The sequence below is a fragment of the Myotis lucifugus genome, unplaced genomic scaffold, assembly GCF_000147115.1.
Source record: "Myotis lucifugus unplaced genomic scaffold, Myoluc2.0 scaffold_14, whole genome shotgun sequence".
NCBI lineage: Eukaryota > Metazoa > Chordata > Mammalia > Chiroptera > Vespertilionidae > Myotis > Myotis lucifugus.
Genome location: NW_005871062.1, coordinates 11,016,103 through 11,034,367, shown reverse-complemented (window position 1 = coordinate 11,034,367; position 18,265 = coordinate 11,016,103). Strand labels below are relative to the sequence as shown.

The 18,265-nt window shown below is 37.5% G+C and overlaps 1 protein-coding gene across 10 annotated transcripts in view; it reads left to right on the top strand.

Annotated features, from left to right (window-relative positions):
• Positions 1-10,519: 10,519 nt before the first annotated feature.
• The window catches only part of YEATS2 (YEATS domain containing 2), a 73,578-nt gene continuing 65,832 nt past the window's right edge, over positions 10,520-18,265 (top strand). For 8 of the 10 annotated variants that reach the window (XR_002828240.1, XR_002828241.1, XM_023750630.1 and 5 more), the window contains exons 1-4: positions 10,520-10,538; positions 10,702-10,819; positions 14,730-14,827; positions 15,362-15,454. Coding sequence is in view for 8 of the 10 variants with exons in the window: in XM_023750630.1 (XP_023606398.1) it covers positions 10,720-10,819; positions 14,730-14,827; positions 15,362-15,454 (291 nt within the window). In the remaining 2 variants the exon portion in view is untranslated. The remainder of the gene's footprint in view (positions 10,539-10,701; positions 10,820-14,729; positions 14,828-15,361; positions 15,455-18,265) is intronic. The other 2 variants (XM_023750631.1, XM_023750634.1) reach the window with 2 other exon arrangements.

Genomic DNA, 18,265 nt, shown 5'->3' with positions numbered 1-18,265 from the left:
AAGGGCTTCAAGTCACTGAAAGGTTATATGGCTCCCCTTTTGTAAACTTAAGAATTTACTTGAGCCTGGCATGGCTCAGTGGTTGAGCATTGAACTATGAACCAGAAGATCACGGCTTGATTCCCGGTCAGGGCACAAGATCTGGTTGCGGGCTCAGTCCCTGGTGTGTGGCAAGCAGGAGGCAGCCGATCAATGATTCTCTCTCTCATCATTGTGGTTTCTATCTGTCTCTCCCTCTCCCTTCCTCTCTGCAATCAATTAAATATATATGTATGTATGTATGTATGTATAGAAGAATTTACCTGAAATATCTCAAACTCTTATATATCCATTGTTCACTCTTCTAGAAAAATTATGTTGAAGTGATAGGGTAAAAGGAAGAGTAAAATTTACCTCCCTAGCCGGTTTGGCTCAGTGGATAGAGCGTTGGCCTGCAGACTGAAGGGTTCTGGGTTTGATTCCGGTCAAGGACACACACCTTGGCTGTAGGCACCCGGCCCTGGTTGGGGGCCTGCTGGAGGCAACCAATCGATGTGTCTTTCTCACATTGGTGTTTCTCTCTGTCTCTCCCTTTCCCTTCCACTCTCTCTAAAAATCAATGGAAAAAAATACCTTCGGGTGTGGATTTAAAAAACAAAAAAAATTACCTAAGGCAAACTTTCCACTGATGAATAGAAGGAGGACATGGATAATTTAGAATAGCTGTTTCATTCTATATATATATTTTTTATTGATTTTTTACAGAGAGGAAGGGAGAGGGCTAGAGCAGCCATGGGCAAACTACGGCCAGCGGGCCGGATCTGGCCCGTTTGAAATGAATAAAACTAAAAAAAAAAAAAAAGACCGTACCCTTTTATGTAATGATGTTTACTTTGAATTTATATTAGTTCACACAAACTTTTGTTCCGGCCCTCCGGTCCAGTTTAAGAACCCATTGTGGCCCTCGAGTCAAAAAGTTTGCCCACCCCTGGGCTAGAGAGTTAGAAACATTGATGAGAGAGAAAAATCCATCAGCTGCCTCCTGCACGCCCCCTACTGGGGATGTGCCCGCAACCAAGATACATGCCCTTGACCGGAATCGAACCTGGGACCTTTCAGTCCGCAGGCCGACGCTCTATCCACTGAGCCAAACCGGTCAGGGCAGCTATTTCATTCTAAACTCTTTTTCATACTATTACTTTGTTAGATTATTAGAAACAGAGTACTGGCCTGAATGGATCCTTGGGGCTGACCTTATATAGAGCAACTTTTAGTCTTAAGCAGTTTTGTTTATAAAAGAAAAGTAGGTGTTTTTACCTGGAAATAGATAATACTTAAATAATGAAACAATACTTTTTGAGCTCTTGTATAGCTTTTTCATTTTGCTCAGCTCTTTACATGCCGTATTGGGAATGGCCAACATCAGCTGAATGGCCCACATCAGTTTGACACTAATGATCAGCCTCTGTCAGCTTCCCACCATTCTGGCCCAGTGTAAAATTGTGATTATTTTTACTTAAAATACCTATTTTTTCCCAATTCTAGATGAGTTGAGGAAAGATTGATTGTGTTGGCCAACAAATGAGAGCGTATTCAAACAATTTTGTGTATAAGACCTGGCTTAGGATAATTAGGATAGAGTTTTTGTCAGTACCAACTGTAATGAAAATCAGAACAGAATCTTCTTTCTTTTATATTTCCCTTAATCTGAATCTTTCCTATTATAGGTTACTTCAGATAGCTTGTAGTGTGAAAAATAAGCATAATTTTTTGGGGGAAATTAGCTGTATATGTTAACTATATCAATGAGAGATGACAGTTTTATGAGTAATCTTCAAATAGGAAAAAATTAAATTGACATTGAAATACATTTTGATTCTTTTCATTGGACTTCTTTATGCCTAATGATTTTTCTCAGTCTGATATTAAAATGGATGTACATTCTTAGCATACACATTGAACAGTCTTTGGGAAGCTTAGATGGTGTTGGAGTAAAACCTGCTGCTGTTTTTTTTTTTCTTTTTAATCCTCATCCGAGGATATTTTTCCGTTGATTTTTAGGGAGAGTAGAAGAGAGAGGGAAGACAGACAGAAACACATCGATTAGTTGCCTCCTGCATGAGCCCCAACCAGGGTCCGGGCTAGGGAGGAGCCTGCAACCAAGGTACCAGTCCTTGACTGGAATTGAACCTGGGACCCTTTGGTCTGCAGGCCAACGCTCTATCTACTGAGCCAAACTGGCTAGGGCTGCTGCTTTTTTTAAAAAATATATATTTTTATTGATTTCAGAGAGGAAGGGAGAGGGAGAGAGAGCTAGAAACATCAGTGATGAGAGAGAATCACTGATCAGCTGCCTTCTGCATGATCGGGGATCGAGCCTGCAAGCCAGGCAAATGCCCTGGCCAGGAATTGAACCGTGACCACCTGGTTCATAGGTCAATGCTCAACCACTGAGCCACACCAGCAAGGCCCTGCTGCTATTTTTAATTTGCAAAATTCAGGGGTTAGCAAAAGAAGGGTTACAGTTGTTTGTGTGGAAAATAATGCAATAATTAATAAATAAAAGAATAAGCTTTTATTCTTTTTATCACAACTGTAAACCTACTTTTGCCTACCCCTGTATGATTCATGATATGGATCATATGTATTTAGATTACTAACAGGCAGTTGCATTGTGTTCTTAAAGGTCCAACATTAAATGTGTGTAGTACACATTACCTTGCTTCTGGATCTACTTTGTTTTTTTTTTTTTAATATATATTTTATTGATTTTTTTACAGAGTGGAAGGAAGAGGGATAGAGAATTAGAAACATCAAAGAGAGAGAAACCTCAATCAGCTGCCTCTTGCACACCCCCTACTGGGGATGTGCCCACAACCAAGGTATATGCCCTTGACCGGAATTGAACCCGGGACCCTTCAGTCCCCAGGCCGATGCTCTATCCACTGAGCCAAACCAGTTAGGGCTGGATCTACTTTGTTTATTGCTGCAGTAATACCTTCTAGTTATGATGTATTATTCTTTTAATACCCTGCTGGAAAGGAATTGTAATCTGTATTCACAAATGAAAAAACAGGTCTGTCATTTTCCTCTGAGGATACCTTTAGACCACATCTCCATAGGTTTAGATATATTGTTGTTAAGTTTTCAATAGTCTGTTCTTTTAAATTTCTCTTTGAGTCATGAATTATTTAGAATATCATATTTTCCATATCATAGTGAGTTTTTGTTAATAATTTCATAATTACTTTTATTAGGATCAGACAATATAACATTTTCACATTTTGTAATTATTGAGGCTTTCTTCATATTCTGTTATATGATTTAATTTTAATGAAGTTTTATAAATATTTCAAATGGATTATTCCATGCTGCGTTCATAGTTGTATGTATCTGTTAAATCTGGCTTCTTAATCACATCTATATTACCTGTATTTTTATCTGTTGTTATCTTGGTCTTTTAAATTTCTGAGAGAGATGTGTTCAGATTCTATTATAATGGTGATTTTCTTAAATCCTCCTTATATTTCTGCTTTGTTTTGTATTTTGTATATTTTGACACTACGTTGTTTGGTGTATAGGTTATGATATATCTTTGTGATTGTGTCTTTTAATAGTAGCAGTCATTATTAAGTGTTTTCTTTGCCTTAAATTATTGTCTGTTATTAATCTTGCCAAGCATGCTATCTTTTTGTTTGCACATGCCTGTGTATAACTTTGCACATCTCTTTTGTTTTAATATGTTTGTATTGATTTCAGAGAGGAAGGGGGAGAGGGAAAAGCATCAGTGATGAGAGAGAATCATTGATCTTCTGCCTCTTGCACACCCCGTACTGGGGATCGAGCCTGCAACCCAGACATGTACCCTGACCAGGAATCGAATTGTGACCTCCTAGTTCATGGGTTGATGCTCAACCACTGGCCAGACATTTTTGCACGTCTCTTTATTTTAAACAGTTAGCCATAGTGCTTTTGAAGTTGTAGCAATATAAACAAATAGATTTGTAAGTATAGTATTGTGGAAAGCATGATGAAAGCTAGTGTAAACTAGTAGTTATAGTCCCTGTGGATATTTATATTTTATCATGTATTTTAGTTAGCCATTAATTTATTCATCAAGTAGTTTATTGAGAGCTTACAGAAACTGTGTAGGGGAAAGATAGGGAGAGCTGTATTGGGAGGTATAATCTGGGAAGGCTTTCTCTGATAAGGTGGACATTTGAGTTGGGATCTGGTAAAACTAACCTAGGGGAAGAGCATTCCAGAGAGAAGGAACCTTAAGTCCAAAAACCCTAAGGAAAGATTGAGGTGTATTTGGGGAACAGAAAGAAAACCAGTATGTCTGAATGTTAATGATGAAGAATGGAGAGGAAGGCTGGACCCAATTCATGTAAGATCTTGTAGGTCATGTGAAAGAGAGTGATTTTATTCTAAGTGTTAGGAGAAGCAATTGAAGATTTCAAGCAGGAATGACATGATCAGATATATATATTTATAGTCCTAAACTGAGGTATAGTGAAATACACAAACAGTTGAAATACACGGATTTTAAGTGTATGGTTGGATGAGTTTTCACAATTGCATATTACCCATGTAACCCACCCCATTATTAAGATATAAAATATTTCTATCACCCCAGAATGATCCTTATTCCTCTTCCCAATCAGTCTCCACCACCAGCACCCCACTACTATTCTCTTTTTATTCACCAAAGATAAATTTGTCTGCTTCAGAATTTCATATAAGTGGAATCATTTTATGCACTCTTTTATGTCTGGCTCTTTTACTTACCATAATGATTTTGAAATTCATTCCTATAGTTGCTTGGATAAGGAGTTCATTGGGTATACCACAGTTTGTTTGCCCATTCTATTTTGGATTTTGTAGATATTTTTAAAATGTCTCTGGCTAATAGAGGAGAATGGTTGCAGATTCTCTCATTCAAATATTTGATAAAGAAACACTGGTTGTCATGTTAACAAAGGGGAAAATATTTTGAGGGAAGTGAAGACTATAGAAACAGGGCCAAAGAATTATAAAAACCATTATTAACATCTTAGAAACATTTGTCTATATGGAAGCAGATGGAAAATGATTATTCTGCTCCTCCCCATTCCCCTTTTTAAATCAGATGGGCAAAGTTGTCTTGAATGAGAGCACAAAATCCAGTGGTTCTAATGAGATTCAAATGCCATAAAGATCATAGAATTTTAAATAAGTTTTTTTTCATTTCAGAGAGGAAGGAAGAGGGATAGAAACATCAATGATGAGAAAGAATCATTGATTAGCCCTAACCGGTTTGGCTCAGTGGATAGAGCGTCGGCCTGCAGACTGAAGGGTCCAAGGTTCGATTCCGGTCAAGGGCATGTACCTTGGTTGCTGGCACATCCCCAGCAGGGGTGTGCAGGAGGCAGTTGATTGATTTTTCTCTCTCTCATCGATGTTTCTAACTTTCTATTCTTCTCCCTTCCTCTCTGTAAAAAAATCGATAAAATATTTTTAAAAAAAGAAAAAAAGAATCATTGATTAGCTGCCTCCTGTATGCCCCCTACTGGGGATCGAGCCTGCAACCCTGGCATTTACCCTGACTGGGAATCAAACCCTGACCTCCTGGCTCAACCACTGAGCCACACCAACCGGGCGATCATAGAATTTTATATTGAGAAGATACCTCACATAGTACATAGCAAATTTTTCAAGGACCTCCTTCCCCTAAGAATTGGCCACCTTTTAAGCTATGTCTGCAAGACAGGGTTCTAGGACTAAATTCTAGGGGTTCTAGGTTTTCTCTGACATGAGAACTAAAACTTTTTACTAAGAATATCTAGTGACTATGTATTACCTAATTTTTATGTTTTTAATTATATAATTTTTAAAAATTATTTTTCTCTTGGAGTTTATTTCAAAATATAGAATATTAAAAGGTTTTGGTCTTCAATCTTTTTTAAAAGTCCAGACTAGTTTATGTTATTTGAATAGGTGTGATACAGGCTAGTTTTGCTTTTTTATATTATACATGGGAAAAATGTGTATTTTTTTAAGGGTAACTGGATAACATTTACTGTTTATAATGAGGCTGTTTCAATGAGATGAAAATTTTAAATTACAGGAATGAGTATTACATATATTTCTGTATTAGTATTTGACTCCATGGTATGGAGAAAGTCCTTTCTCACAGACAAATTATAAACAGTAACATTTTTTTAACAGTTCACAGTAACATTTCAGTATTCTTTTTAATTTCATTTTATTTAAAACCTAAAAAGGATTAGTAAGACATTTTGTTTCAGCGTTGAATCTGAAAATATCTAACAACTGTTCACATTTCCTTTTCATAAATCTTGAAACCAGACAAGAAGAATCCAAAAATTCATATTGCCGTGGTTTGTTACACATTCCATTTGCTTATTTATTACATCATGATGATAGCATGCTTCAGCATACGTGCCTAGCCTTAGCTAGCATATACTTGAATGCAGCATGTGTATACTTTAGTATTCTTGCTAGACTGAAGCAGACCTGATTTATTTAAACACTAGAGGCCCAGTGCACAAAAATTTGTGCACTCGGGGGGGGGGGGGTACCTCAGCCCGGCCTGCGCCCATTTGCAGTCCAGGACCCCCTAGGGGATGTCCACCTGTCGACTTAGGCCCACTCCCCGGGGGATCAGGCCTAAGCTTGCAGTCAGACATCCTTCTGGCAGCCAGGGAGCCCTCGGGGAATGCCCGACTAAAGGCTTAGGCCCCCAAGGGAGCTGTGATGAGGAAGCTGGGGTGACAGAGGAGCCACGCTGTCCCGCCCCGGGTTGGGTTGCACACAGGACGCCTGGGCGAGCCGGTGGATTGCTGCTGCCCCGCCCGGCTGCCCCGGGTCGGGTTGCACACGGGACGCCTGGGTGGGCCGGTGGATCGCTGCTGCCCCGCCCGGCTGCCCCGGGTCAGGTCGCACATGGGACGCCCGCCGCTCCGGGTCGCAAATAGCAGGCCCGGATGGCGGCGGGGCAGGCGGGATGGCGCTGACCCGCCCTGCCTGCAGTATGCAAATTAGCTGCCATCTTTGTTGGCGGTTAATTTGCATATCACGCTGATTAGCCAATGGGAGGCATGGCGAAGGTACGGTCAATTACCATGTTTGTCTATTATTAGATAGCTGGTCAATACACTCGTAAATCTTCCGATAATGTTTATCGGAAGCTCAAGTCTATGCCCAAAGATGGCAGGCGAAGGTTGCTTACAAGGGCTGCGTGAAATAGGAATTACCTTGGCTAAACAAGTTAACTCACTGGTGGTTTCTTCCTTACTTACCCAACACCTCCACTACCAAATCCTTCCCTTTTTCCTCTTCTATTTCCCCTGCTTCAGAGCAAAAGTTAAAAGAGAGCTTTTGCTTCATTCCTTAAGTGAGGGTAAAATAAAGTACTGTTTTCTTCAAGAAACCCCAACCTTTCTGAGGAATAACCACTGTAATCTTGAGATTACTTGAGGGGTGGTGGGAAGAGAATATGCAGATTATGAGCTCCATGGAATGGGTTAGTGAAGATGATACTGGATTCACTCATCTTCACAGGTAGTCCATAAGACTCTTGGAAAACTGGAAGACAGGTGGTCTCTAAGGAAATGGTATGACGCAGAAAAACATTTGGAGATCTTCTGGGTTGTCTCTGCCTCCGATTTTAGATTTGTCTGAGAGTAATAGTGTTATTTTTTTTTCTTATTTGCATTAAGTAAAAAGGAATGAGGTTTATTGATTTTTTTAAAGAATGTATTCTTGCCAAAACCGGTTTGGCTCAATGGATAGAGCATCGGCCTGCGGACTGAGAGGTCCCGGGTTCGGTTCCAGTCAAGGGCATGTACCTTGGTTGCGGGCACATCCCCAGTGGGAGGTGTGCAGGAGGCGGCTGGTCGATGTTTCTCTCTCATCGATGTTTCTAACTCTCTATCCCTCTCCCTTCCTCTCTGTAAAAAATCAATAAAATACATTAAAAAAAAAAAAAAGAATGTATTTTTCATATAACTGTCCCAGAATTTCACTAGAAATTCTTAGTGACAGTTTGTCTAAAACTAGTTGCAGACCAAATGGAGAAGGCTAAAAGAAAAGAATAAGACTTTACTCTCACTTTTTATAAGCTCTAAAAACAGAAAATAATAGATTCAGGGTCTCTATAAAAATAAAGACATATTTATATTCTGAATTAGAGCAGGTTAGGTAATGATGGTGAATAACATTAAATGGCTTGATTAAATATGTTTATTAACACTGAAGTTTTTAGAACATTTTAAAGCTTAGGGCTATTATGCACGATAACAGTTATAGGGAAAATGTTCTCTTAAATCCAGGATTTACATATACATATATCAGTACATGAGCCTGACACCTGAATCAAGTGAGTCTGTCTCTGGGATGGGTGAAAGAGACTTCTTTTTTTTTTTAAAGAATAAATTTTTTTTAAAATTCTCACCTGAGGATATGTTTATTGATAAGAGAGAGAGAGAGAGAGAAGAGAGAGAGAGAGATGGGAAAGAAACATAGATCCATTGCCTCCTGTACACTCCCCCACCCGGTATTGAACCTGCTACCTAGGTATGTGCCCTGACCAGGAATTGAACCCACTTTTTTGGTGTATTGGACATGCTCCAAACGGAGCCACCCAGCCGGGCAAGAGGCATTTAAATTGTTATTTCTGTTAACTTTGAGTGAATAAAAAAATAAATATTTTTGAGTTAACATTTCATCTTCATTAATTTTATTTTAAAACTTTGTATTACCTCAATAAATACTCATTGTATTTTTGTCTTTGGTTAGGTACATAATCTCTGTTAGTGATAGAGCAGAGGTTTGGAAATCAGAGAACTCTTCTTGTCTTTTTTTATGTCATAGATTAATGTTAAGGGGCAACTCATGTAACCACCCTGGAGCAGTTTCTTTTTTTGTATGTCAGTAGAAGCTGTCTGCAGGAGCCACTTGCCATGGGTGGTTATTGAACCTTTGAAATGTGGCTACTCTAAATCGAGATGTGCTCTCAGTTTAAAATACACACTGGATTTTAAAGACTTAGTACAAAGATAAGAATGTAAAAAGTATCTTATTGCTAATTTGTTTATATTGATTACATTACTGGAGTGATAATATTTTGGGTATATTGGTTGAATGAAATACATTATTAAAATTACTAGAGGCCTGGTGCACAAAAATTTGTGCACTCGGGGGGGTCCCTCAGCCCAGCCTATGCCCTCTTGCAGTCTGGGACCCCTCGAGGATGTCCACCTGCTGGCTTAGGCCTGCTCCCTGGGGGACCGGGCCCAAGCTGGCAGTCAGACATCCCTCTGGCAGCCCGGCAGCCCTCAGGGGATATCCACTTACCAGCAGGGAGCAGACCTAAGCTGCAGTCGGACATCCTTAGTGCTGCTGAGAAGGCGGGAGAGGCTCCCACCACCACCGCTGTGCTGGCAGCCGTCAGCCTGGCTTGTGGCTGAGTAGAGCTCCCCCTGTGGGAGCACACTGACCACCAGGGGGCAGCTCCTGCATTGAGCATCTGCCCCCTGGTGGTCAGTGTGTGTCATAGTGACCAGCCATTCCCAGTCGTTCTGCTGTTGGGGTCAATTTGCATATTACCCTTTTATTATATAGGATTTTCCCTCTTTTAAATGTGGCTGTTAGGCCCTGGCTGGTTTGCTTAGTTGGTTAGAGCATCATCCTGATGCATCAAGGTTGTGGGTTCAGTCCCTGGCTAATAAACCAATGAATGCATCAATGGGTGGGACAGCAAATCTCTCTCTCTCTCTCTCTCTCTCTCTCTCTCAAATAAATAAATAAGGCTGCTAGAAGATACTAAATTTGTTTGTGGCTCACATATTTATTTTGGATAGTGCTGGTCTGGACAGCATATCCTACAATGACTTATGAAATGTTAATAAATGCTCAGTGAAACACAGTTTGGAAGAGGAGCAGTGTCTAGTAGAACTTTTTGCAATGATAGAATTCTTCTATGTCTTTGCTTATAGTAGTAGCTACTAGCCACTGATGACTATTGAGCACGTGAAATGTAGCTAGTTCTGAAATGTGAAATATTGAAATGTGGAACAAAACTGAATTCTAAATTTTATTTAATTTTAATTAACTTTAAATAGCCATGTGTGAGTAGTGGCTCAGGTATCAGGACAATGCAATCTAGAAGATTTATTGGACTTTAAGTCTATACAGTTTATTATGAATAATAATAAACTATCAGTAACAATATTTATTGAGTACCTGTTCTGTAGTAGATATTGTGTAAGTACCAGAGAGAGGATTTATATAATAAATTTTTTATTGAGACTAACTATATTGCTCATATTTTGTAATATGCTTGATGCATTATGAATTTCAAGATAATGTGTGGCCTACCATGTTTTCATTCAAGTCTATTTTTTTTCCTTTTCTTTCTTTTCCTTACGATGGTCCTTCTGTGAAAGCCTGGCCCTTTAAAAAGTCTGAACAGTGTGCTGCCTTGTTAAAGGATTTTCTCTTGGAAGGAAATCCATGCTTTGTAACAGATGATGATGAGCATGATGATTTTTTTAGTAAACTTTTGAAGTTGTGTCTTGGGGTTGAGAGGGATATGTACATATTTACACTGACTTTTAAGTGTCAGTATTTATTCTCTTTGTATGTGTGTACACATATATTTATAAGTACTAGTACCCAGCTGTGTTATTAATGAATTAATTTATTATTGCTTCACAGTGAAGAACGGATGTCATCATGTCTGGAATCAAGCGAACAATTAAAGAAACTGACCCTGATTATGAGGATGTATCTGTGGCTCTTCCAAATAAGCGGCATAAAGCAATTGAGAATTCAGGTAGAAATTCAGCTATCTTAGGAAATTGTGGTTTTTTTTGTTGGCACATGCTAAAATGAAATGCATTTCCACTGTTGTATATAATTTGAAGAGGCTTATGAGAGGGATAGCTAAGTGCTCTGTTTAATAGTAACACACCATGAGTGGCATAAAAGATAGGAACAATCAGGTAGACTGTGAAGCATCAGTAATGAGACAGGCTATAAGTTTTAGTCATTATTATATGTTAGGTGTAATCATAAAGTCTTATATAAGCTATGTGTACTACACTGTGGTGTCATGTGAGATGATTATAGGTGGTACATGGATTCAGGTTTTTTTATATTAATAGTTATATATTATTTTAATATCTATAGAAAACGATGGTCTCATGAGACTTGTAGTTGCGTGACTACTGTTGCTAAGGATAAGGCTAAAATTATTTAAAAGTATTATTTAATTATCTGTTTCACGTGGTTCTCAGATCTGGTAGGTATCTTGAAGGTGGTATATGAATGATGGAAATTTGGGAAACATTGATCTAGTTTACCTCTGCACATAGAGGATAGTAGTTCAGGCTCAAGAGCATTAAATTACTTGCTCAAGATCATATAATTAGTAGTTTTGAGTTGAAAAGTAGATCATCAATTAAGTGTCTGTAATTACCCAGAATGTTTTAAGCTATTTTTAAAAATGGAGCTAAATTTTGAGTTTTCAAAACAAATTACTACTGAAATTTATTATTGTTCATTTAAATGATAAATCTATGTAAGTTAATACTTATAGCTGAGTAAAGAAGGCATCAAAGTCATAAAAAGGTGTTGCAGCTCCAACAAAGATGAAGACCCTTAGAGTTTAAGTAGTAAAGTAAATTCCTGTCTCTGTAAGTGCAGTCAAGTCATACTGTATCCTCCACCAAAGTCTTTGTAGAGCAAAAATTACCAAATCTAATTCCAAATAATGAAAACATTTCACTGCAACCCCCCCATTCAGTAGTAATTTTATTTACAAGGAAATGTTGTTTCCTTTCAGAAACAAACAAAATAAATGTGAAAGTATCATGCAACTCAAATGTATCACATGACATAACTTTTTTTAAAATATATTTTTATTGATTTCAGAGAGGGAGGGAGAGGGAGAGAGAGATAGAAACATCAATGATGAGAGAGAATCATCAATTGCCTGCCTCCTGCACACCCCATACTTGGGATCGAGCCTGCAACCTGGGTATATGCCCTGACCAGGAATTGAACCGTGACCTCCTTCCTGGTTCATAGGTCGACACTCAACCACTGAGCCACACCAGCTGGGCAACATAACTTTTTAAAAATAAAAATGAGAATAGGGAAAACTGAATGTTTTAGTAAACGTCATAATTTCAATTTAGTTCAAATTCCCAAGCACTGAGCCTGAGCAGGGATACTTTTTTGTTATTGAGTCACAATTTGCTATTCTTCCTCTTGATGTTCATATCCTACCTAATTCCCAATCATATTTTATTTTTCAGAATTTTCTCAAAGTAGATTTGGTAGGATGCTTCCTTTGCCTGTATTTTATTTTGTTTGTTGTTGTTTTTACTTATTCCATGAAAGAGATCATTTAGAAGAGTTTCTTTTTGAGGAGCTTATAATAAAATAGCATACAGTGATCATTGTCTCTAGGGAGACTTTCAGTCTCTGCTGGTTTCTGTACACAAGGTTTGTATAAAGGATATATACAGTAATACTAGAAAATATTCTTTACCTCAAATATGAGAAAAATTGGTCATTTGCCTTTATGCAGACATCTATAAGAATGTTTATATCATTACTAGTTTTAAATTGCCAATTTTATGGGGAGAAAGTGACATGGGTAATCACAGGGTCCAAATTTTCTCTGTAATTTTTCATATACTCCAAAGCACGGGGATTTTTTTTTTTATAAGATTAGTTTTTTTTTTTTTAATATATTTTATTGATTTTTTACAGAGAGGAAGGGAGAGAGATAGAGAGTTAGAAACATCGATCAGCTGCCTCCTGCACACCTCCTACTGGGGATATGCCCGCAACCAAGGTACATGCCCTTGACCGGAATCGAACCTGGGACCTTTCAGTCCGCAGGCTGACGCTCTATCCACTGAGCCAAACCGGTTTCGGCGGGGATTTTTTTTATCATCTTACAAATTCAGGGTTGTTTTGCAAAATCCCAGGTTGTTCAAGTGGTTATTTGGCTCTTCTATTTTTAAAAATTACCAAGCCACATTTTATATTCTGATATTTTTAACTCTTTGAGTTGCATATTACTTTGAGTAGTCATCATCTAAATTGTATCACCTTCAGAGGCATTTTCTTTCCTTTTGAATTTTCTTTACTCATTCTTTTGGGTAGTTGTGGTCAGAAACTGATGAATTGCTTGCTAGATCCTTCTCTACAGAAGGAAACTTCCTGTGTTGTTATAAACTGCCCTCATGTTACTGCTCTAGCTAATTCTTTACTTCTTTCTCCTAAGTCACCAAATATTTCTCTCAAAATCTTCATGGTTTTTTTTTTTTATATTTTGGTAATTTTATTTTGATGTAATTTCAAACAGGAAAATTTCAAGAATTATCCATATTTTTAAAATTAAGATTAATTACCAGTTGTTTACATTTTGCCTCCTTTGGTTGATTATTCTCCCTCACCTCCAGTGCGAGCACGCGCGCGCACACACACACACACACACACACACACACACATGCATGTGTATACATGCACACAGGTACCTGCACACATCATTCTTTCTAAATCATTGGGAAATAAATTGGACACATGTAAACACTCCTAAGGACATTCTCTTATGTAACCACAGTACAGTTATCAAAAGCAGGAAATTTTAACATTTATCCAGTACATTATCTAATCTGTGGTCCCTATTCAAGTTTTACCAGTTATCCCAGTATTGTGTTTTATAATGTCAACATAAGAAATATTCAAACCTATAGAGAAGTTTTGTGAGTTTACTTGAGCCAAACTGTCAACAGTTGCTGGGAAGCAAAATCTCAACAGATTGAAATAATGCTCCAGAGAATGGCAGTTTTGCACCTTATTTTATACATTATAATCAAAAGAGAAGACAAGTAAGTTACATAAAATCCATTGGTGATAGACTAGGGAGATGGGAGAAAGCAAAGTGGAGAAGCCTTTGGGTTTGGGTGAAAAGTAAAATAATAGACACATATATCTTTTACATAGGTGGGTACAAGATAGTTAACAGTCCACAGTTTACATGATAAAATAATGAGAGGCTTTATGGTCTCCGCCCTGGTGCTCTGAGGGGTCTGGAAAAAGGGGGAGTTACCCTGACATTCCAAAGGAATGTTATCGAAGATGCATTGACTTTTGTCGGGAAGATTCTAGTCTGGGACATGACTACCTGCCATAAACTGCTTTTAGTTAAAGTTTTTTTAATTTCAGACCATCCGACGTGGTTACTTTAAGTCCCTGAGCTTGCAAGGCCATCCTGCAGGCCTTCCCTAACCTTGTCAGGTTATCATGTGGCCCCTTTTCAACCACAGTAACTATTTTTCCCTCTCTGGGAACCAGTCCAGGATCACACAGTGCATTTAGTTGTCATATCTCTTTAGTCTCTTTTAATCTCCTCAAATAGTGATGTTTGAATTATATAGGCCAGTTATTTTATAGAATGTCTTTTAGTTTAGGTTTGTTTGTTGTCCCTGTAACTAGATTCAGCTTTTTGGCTGAGTGATATAGTCTTCTCAATGCATCCTATCAGAAAACACAGACGTCAGTTTGCCCCAGTATTAGTGATGTTCACTTTTCGTCATTGGTTAAGATGATGGCCACTAGGTTTCTCCACTTCAGAGTTACTATTTTCCTGGGTTTCTTTTTTGCTTGCTGACTTAAGACAACCACTGATTAATTAGACCATGGATTATTTTATGTTCTTTGTGTAGCTCGAGATGCTGCTGTGCAGAAGATAGAGACTATTATCAAGGAGCAATTTGCACTTGAAATGAAGAATAAGGAACATGAAATTGAAGTCATTGACCAGGTATAATGATGACAAATTAAAAAAGCACACAAAGCTATTGAAAAAAATCTACACATGATGACTTGAAAAAAAATCTCTTGAGATAGAATCATAGTTTGTTTTTTCCCTTTGCTTTTTTTTTTTTTTTTTTTTAAAGAGCTTTCTCATTTTTGGAAAAAAGACATGCCCCCTCCCTTTTTTTTAATTAATGAAATTACAGGAAAAGATAAAAAAATTTACCTGAAATTTCATCCCAAAAATAATTCCTCTTTGCTCTTGTGCTCAAATCTTTGTGGATGTTTCAATGACAATGCATGTGTACACATAAATATACATATTAATATGTCTGTATACTCTTGCAAAAACATTGGTTTTTGTCATTCTTTTAGGTCTTTTGCCAACCTGATTGGTGGGAAATGGTCATTTTTATTTGTCTTTGATTATTAGAGAGGTCGAGCTTTTGTTGGTCATTTGCATTTCTTATTTTATGAATTATTTATATATCCGTCCTGTCATTTCTATTTTTTAAAGTAATGAGTTGACATTTGTTTTTAGCGACTGATTGAGGCAAGAAGGATGATGGATAAACTTCGTGCCTGCATTGTCGCAAACTACTATGCTTCTGCAGGACTTCTAAAAGTTTCTGAGGTAACTTTTCCTCATATGTAGTCATTTCTGGCCACCCATATTGGTTGTGTGAAGGGGAAATTAGTGGTGTTGATGTGGAATTCCTGCCTTTGAAACATTTCTTATATTGACCTTTAGAATTCAAGAAGCCTAGCCTACTTTCCTGGGAATGTACGTAAACTTATTGTGTTCACCCATAATCCTTTATTCGTCCTTTAATCGTACCTCTCTACGTTGTCAATAATCCTAAGTAACATTTTTTTCTTTTTAATTAATCCCTTTCCTACTAATATTTAGCAGTGTTGTTAGGCTTTGCAGATACAAAAATAACTTGCTTTCTTTCTCTTCATTTGATTATGGTTGGCTTTGGAGTAAGTTGTAGGTTGATTTTTTTTTTTTTGACCTTTTATCTAATGAATGGGATTTTTTTGTTTCAGTAGATTTGCCCTGTTCAGGAAGCCCTGATTTCCATCCCCCCTTACTTTTTATGAAAAATTTCAAATATGCAGAGAAAGTTAAATAAGCACCTCTTAATGCATCACTTAGAATGAACAGTTTTAACATTTTTGCCATATTTGTTTTATCTGTTTTATTTTTCTCTGAAGCATTTGAAAATAAGTTTCAGGCATCATGACACTTCACCTCTAAATATTTAATTACATATTTCCTAACGGCCATTCTTCTATGTAGTCACAATACCTAAGAGAATGATTCACTACTATTATCTGTTAACCAGTCCATATTCAAAAATTTTCCTAGTTGTCCCCAAAATATCTTTTAAAGCTGGTTTGTGGTGGTGGTGGTGGTTGTTTTTTTTTTTAAACACAACAAGGATCTAATCAAGGTTCATAGCTACATTTGGCTATTTTGTTTCTCTAGATTAATTTTATCTAGACTGGTTCTCCCACCTATTTTTCCCCTAGAATATTGACTTATTTTAAGAGACCAGGACATTTATCTTGTAGAATGTTCCATATTTTTAATTTATTTTTATTCTTGTTTATTCCTTCATTCCCTCTATTTTTCCTGTAAACTGAAAGTCAAACCTAAATACTGGATTATTTTAAGGTTAAATCTTTTTGGCAATAATGCTTCATAGGTGATGCTATATACCTCATGTTGTTTCACTTCAGGAGATATAATAATCAGGTTGTCCTGCTGTTGGTGATAAGAGTGTAATTATTTGGTTACTGTGATTGCTACTAGATCACTCCAGTTCTAAAGGATGTGGATAGGATTGAAGGCAACAGGACAGATGGTTTGACATTTTGATAATTTCAGCATAAATTTGTTGTTCACTCTTAAATATTTTTTATCTTAAGTTTTTTTCAATTAGAGTTAGGTAATTCTTCTTTTGGACAGTACTGGCTCTGTGAGAATGGCGGGAGGTATGATGGCGTACTGCTTTGCATCGTTTCCTATGGTTTTTATAGATAAGAGGTACCTTTCATATTTAGGCGTTCATGTCATCCCATGGAGCTTTAGGGTGCCTGGTATTGGTGATACTCCTGTTGTTGTCTTAGAGAAATCTGGAGTATTATTCGAATTTAATTTTAGGTGGTAGACAGTTGTCTCTTCTGTTGCAGGAGTTTCCATAAAACATTAGAGTCTGAACCACTTTTCTGCAGCTAACAAATCATAACAAATTACTACAAGCTTGGTTGGCTTTAAACAACAGGAAGTTATGATTCTGGAGCCCAGCAGTCCAAAATCAAGGTGTTGGCTGGCACATGCTCTCTCTGAAGACTCTTAGGAAGAATCTTCTAGCCTTGTCCTAGCTTCTAGTGGTTGCTGGCAATCCTTGGTGTTCTTGGTTTGTAGCTGCATCACTCTAATTTCTGCCTCTGTCTTCACATGGATGTTTTCCCTCTGCATATCTTCTCTTTCTCTCTATGTTCAAGTTTCCCCCTTTTTAAAAAAAAGAAATATGTTTTTGTTGATTTTAGTGAGAGAGGGAGGGAGAGAGAGAAACTTCGAAGTGGGAGAGAAACATTGACCCGCTACCTCCTGCACCACCCCTACGGGGGATTGAGCCCAGAACCCGGGTATGTTCTCTGGCCGGGAATCAAACTGGTGACTTTTTGGTGCATGGGACGGCGATCAAACAACTGAGCCACCCACGCCAGGCCAAATTTCCCTCAAAAAAGAGCACTTTTAATTGGATTAGGGCCTACCTTCACCCAAATGACTTCATCTGAACTTGATTACATCTGCAAAGACCCTATTTCCAAATAAAGTCACATTCATAGGTTTAGGGTGGACATGAATTTTTGGAGACACTGTTTAACCCAGAGTAGATTCTGATGTTATTTGTTATGTGGCTTGCTGTTGGATTCAACAAAATGGACATCATGATCTAAGGGTTGTATGACGTAGGACTGTAGCTATTCTGAAGAGCTGATTATTCATTTAATATTTTGTTCCCTTTTTTCTTTCTTTTTTCATCATTAGCAGTTTTGAGTTGTGCTATTTTGTGGTCCAGAAATGTAATGATTTTTATCTTGTATTCTGATTAGGATATATTCAATGTTATTTAGTTATAATAATTTTTAGTTTGTTGTAAAAAATATATTTATAGCTCTAAAAGATACCTTTATTATTGAAATTCAACAGCTTTGTTGCTTTGATTCTGAAACACAAGTCTCTGGCTCCTTTTTCTTTCTAAAACAATTATTTTACTAGCACAAGGTTTTTTTTGTTTTTTAATTTTATTTATTAAATTGATTGGAGTGAAATTGGTCAACATGAACATATAGTTTTCATGTGTGGGTTTCTATGTTACAAGATCTGTATATTTCAGTATGAATGGCACAAGTTTTAAAAGCTGGGCTT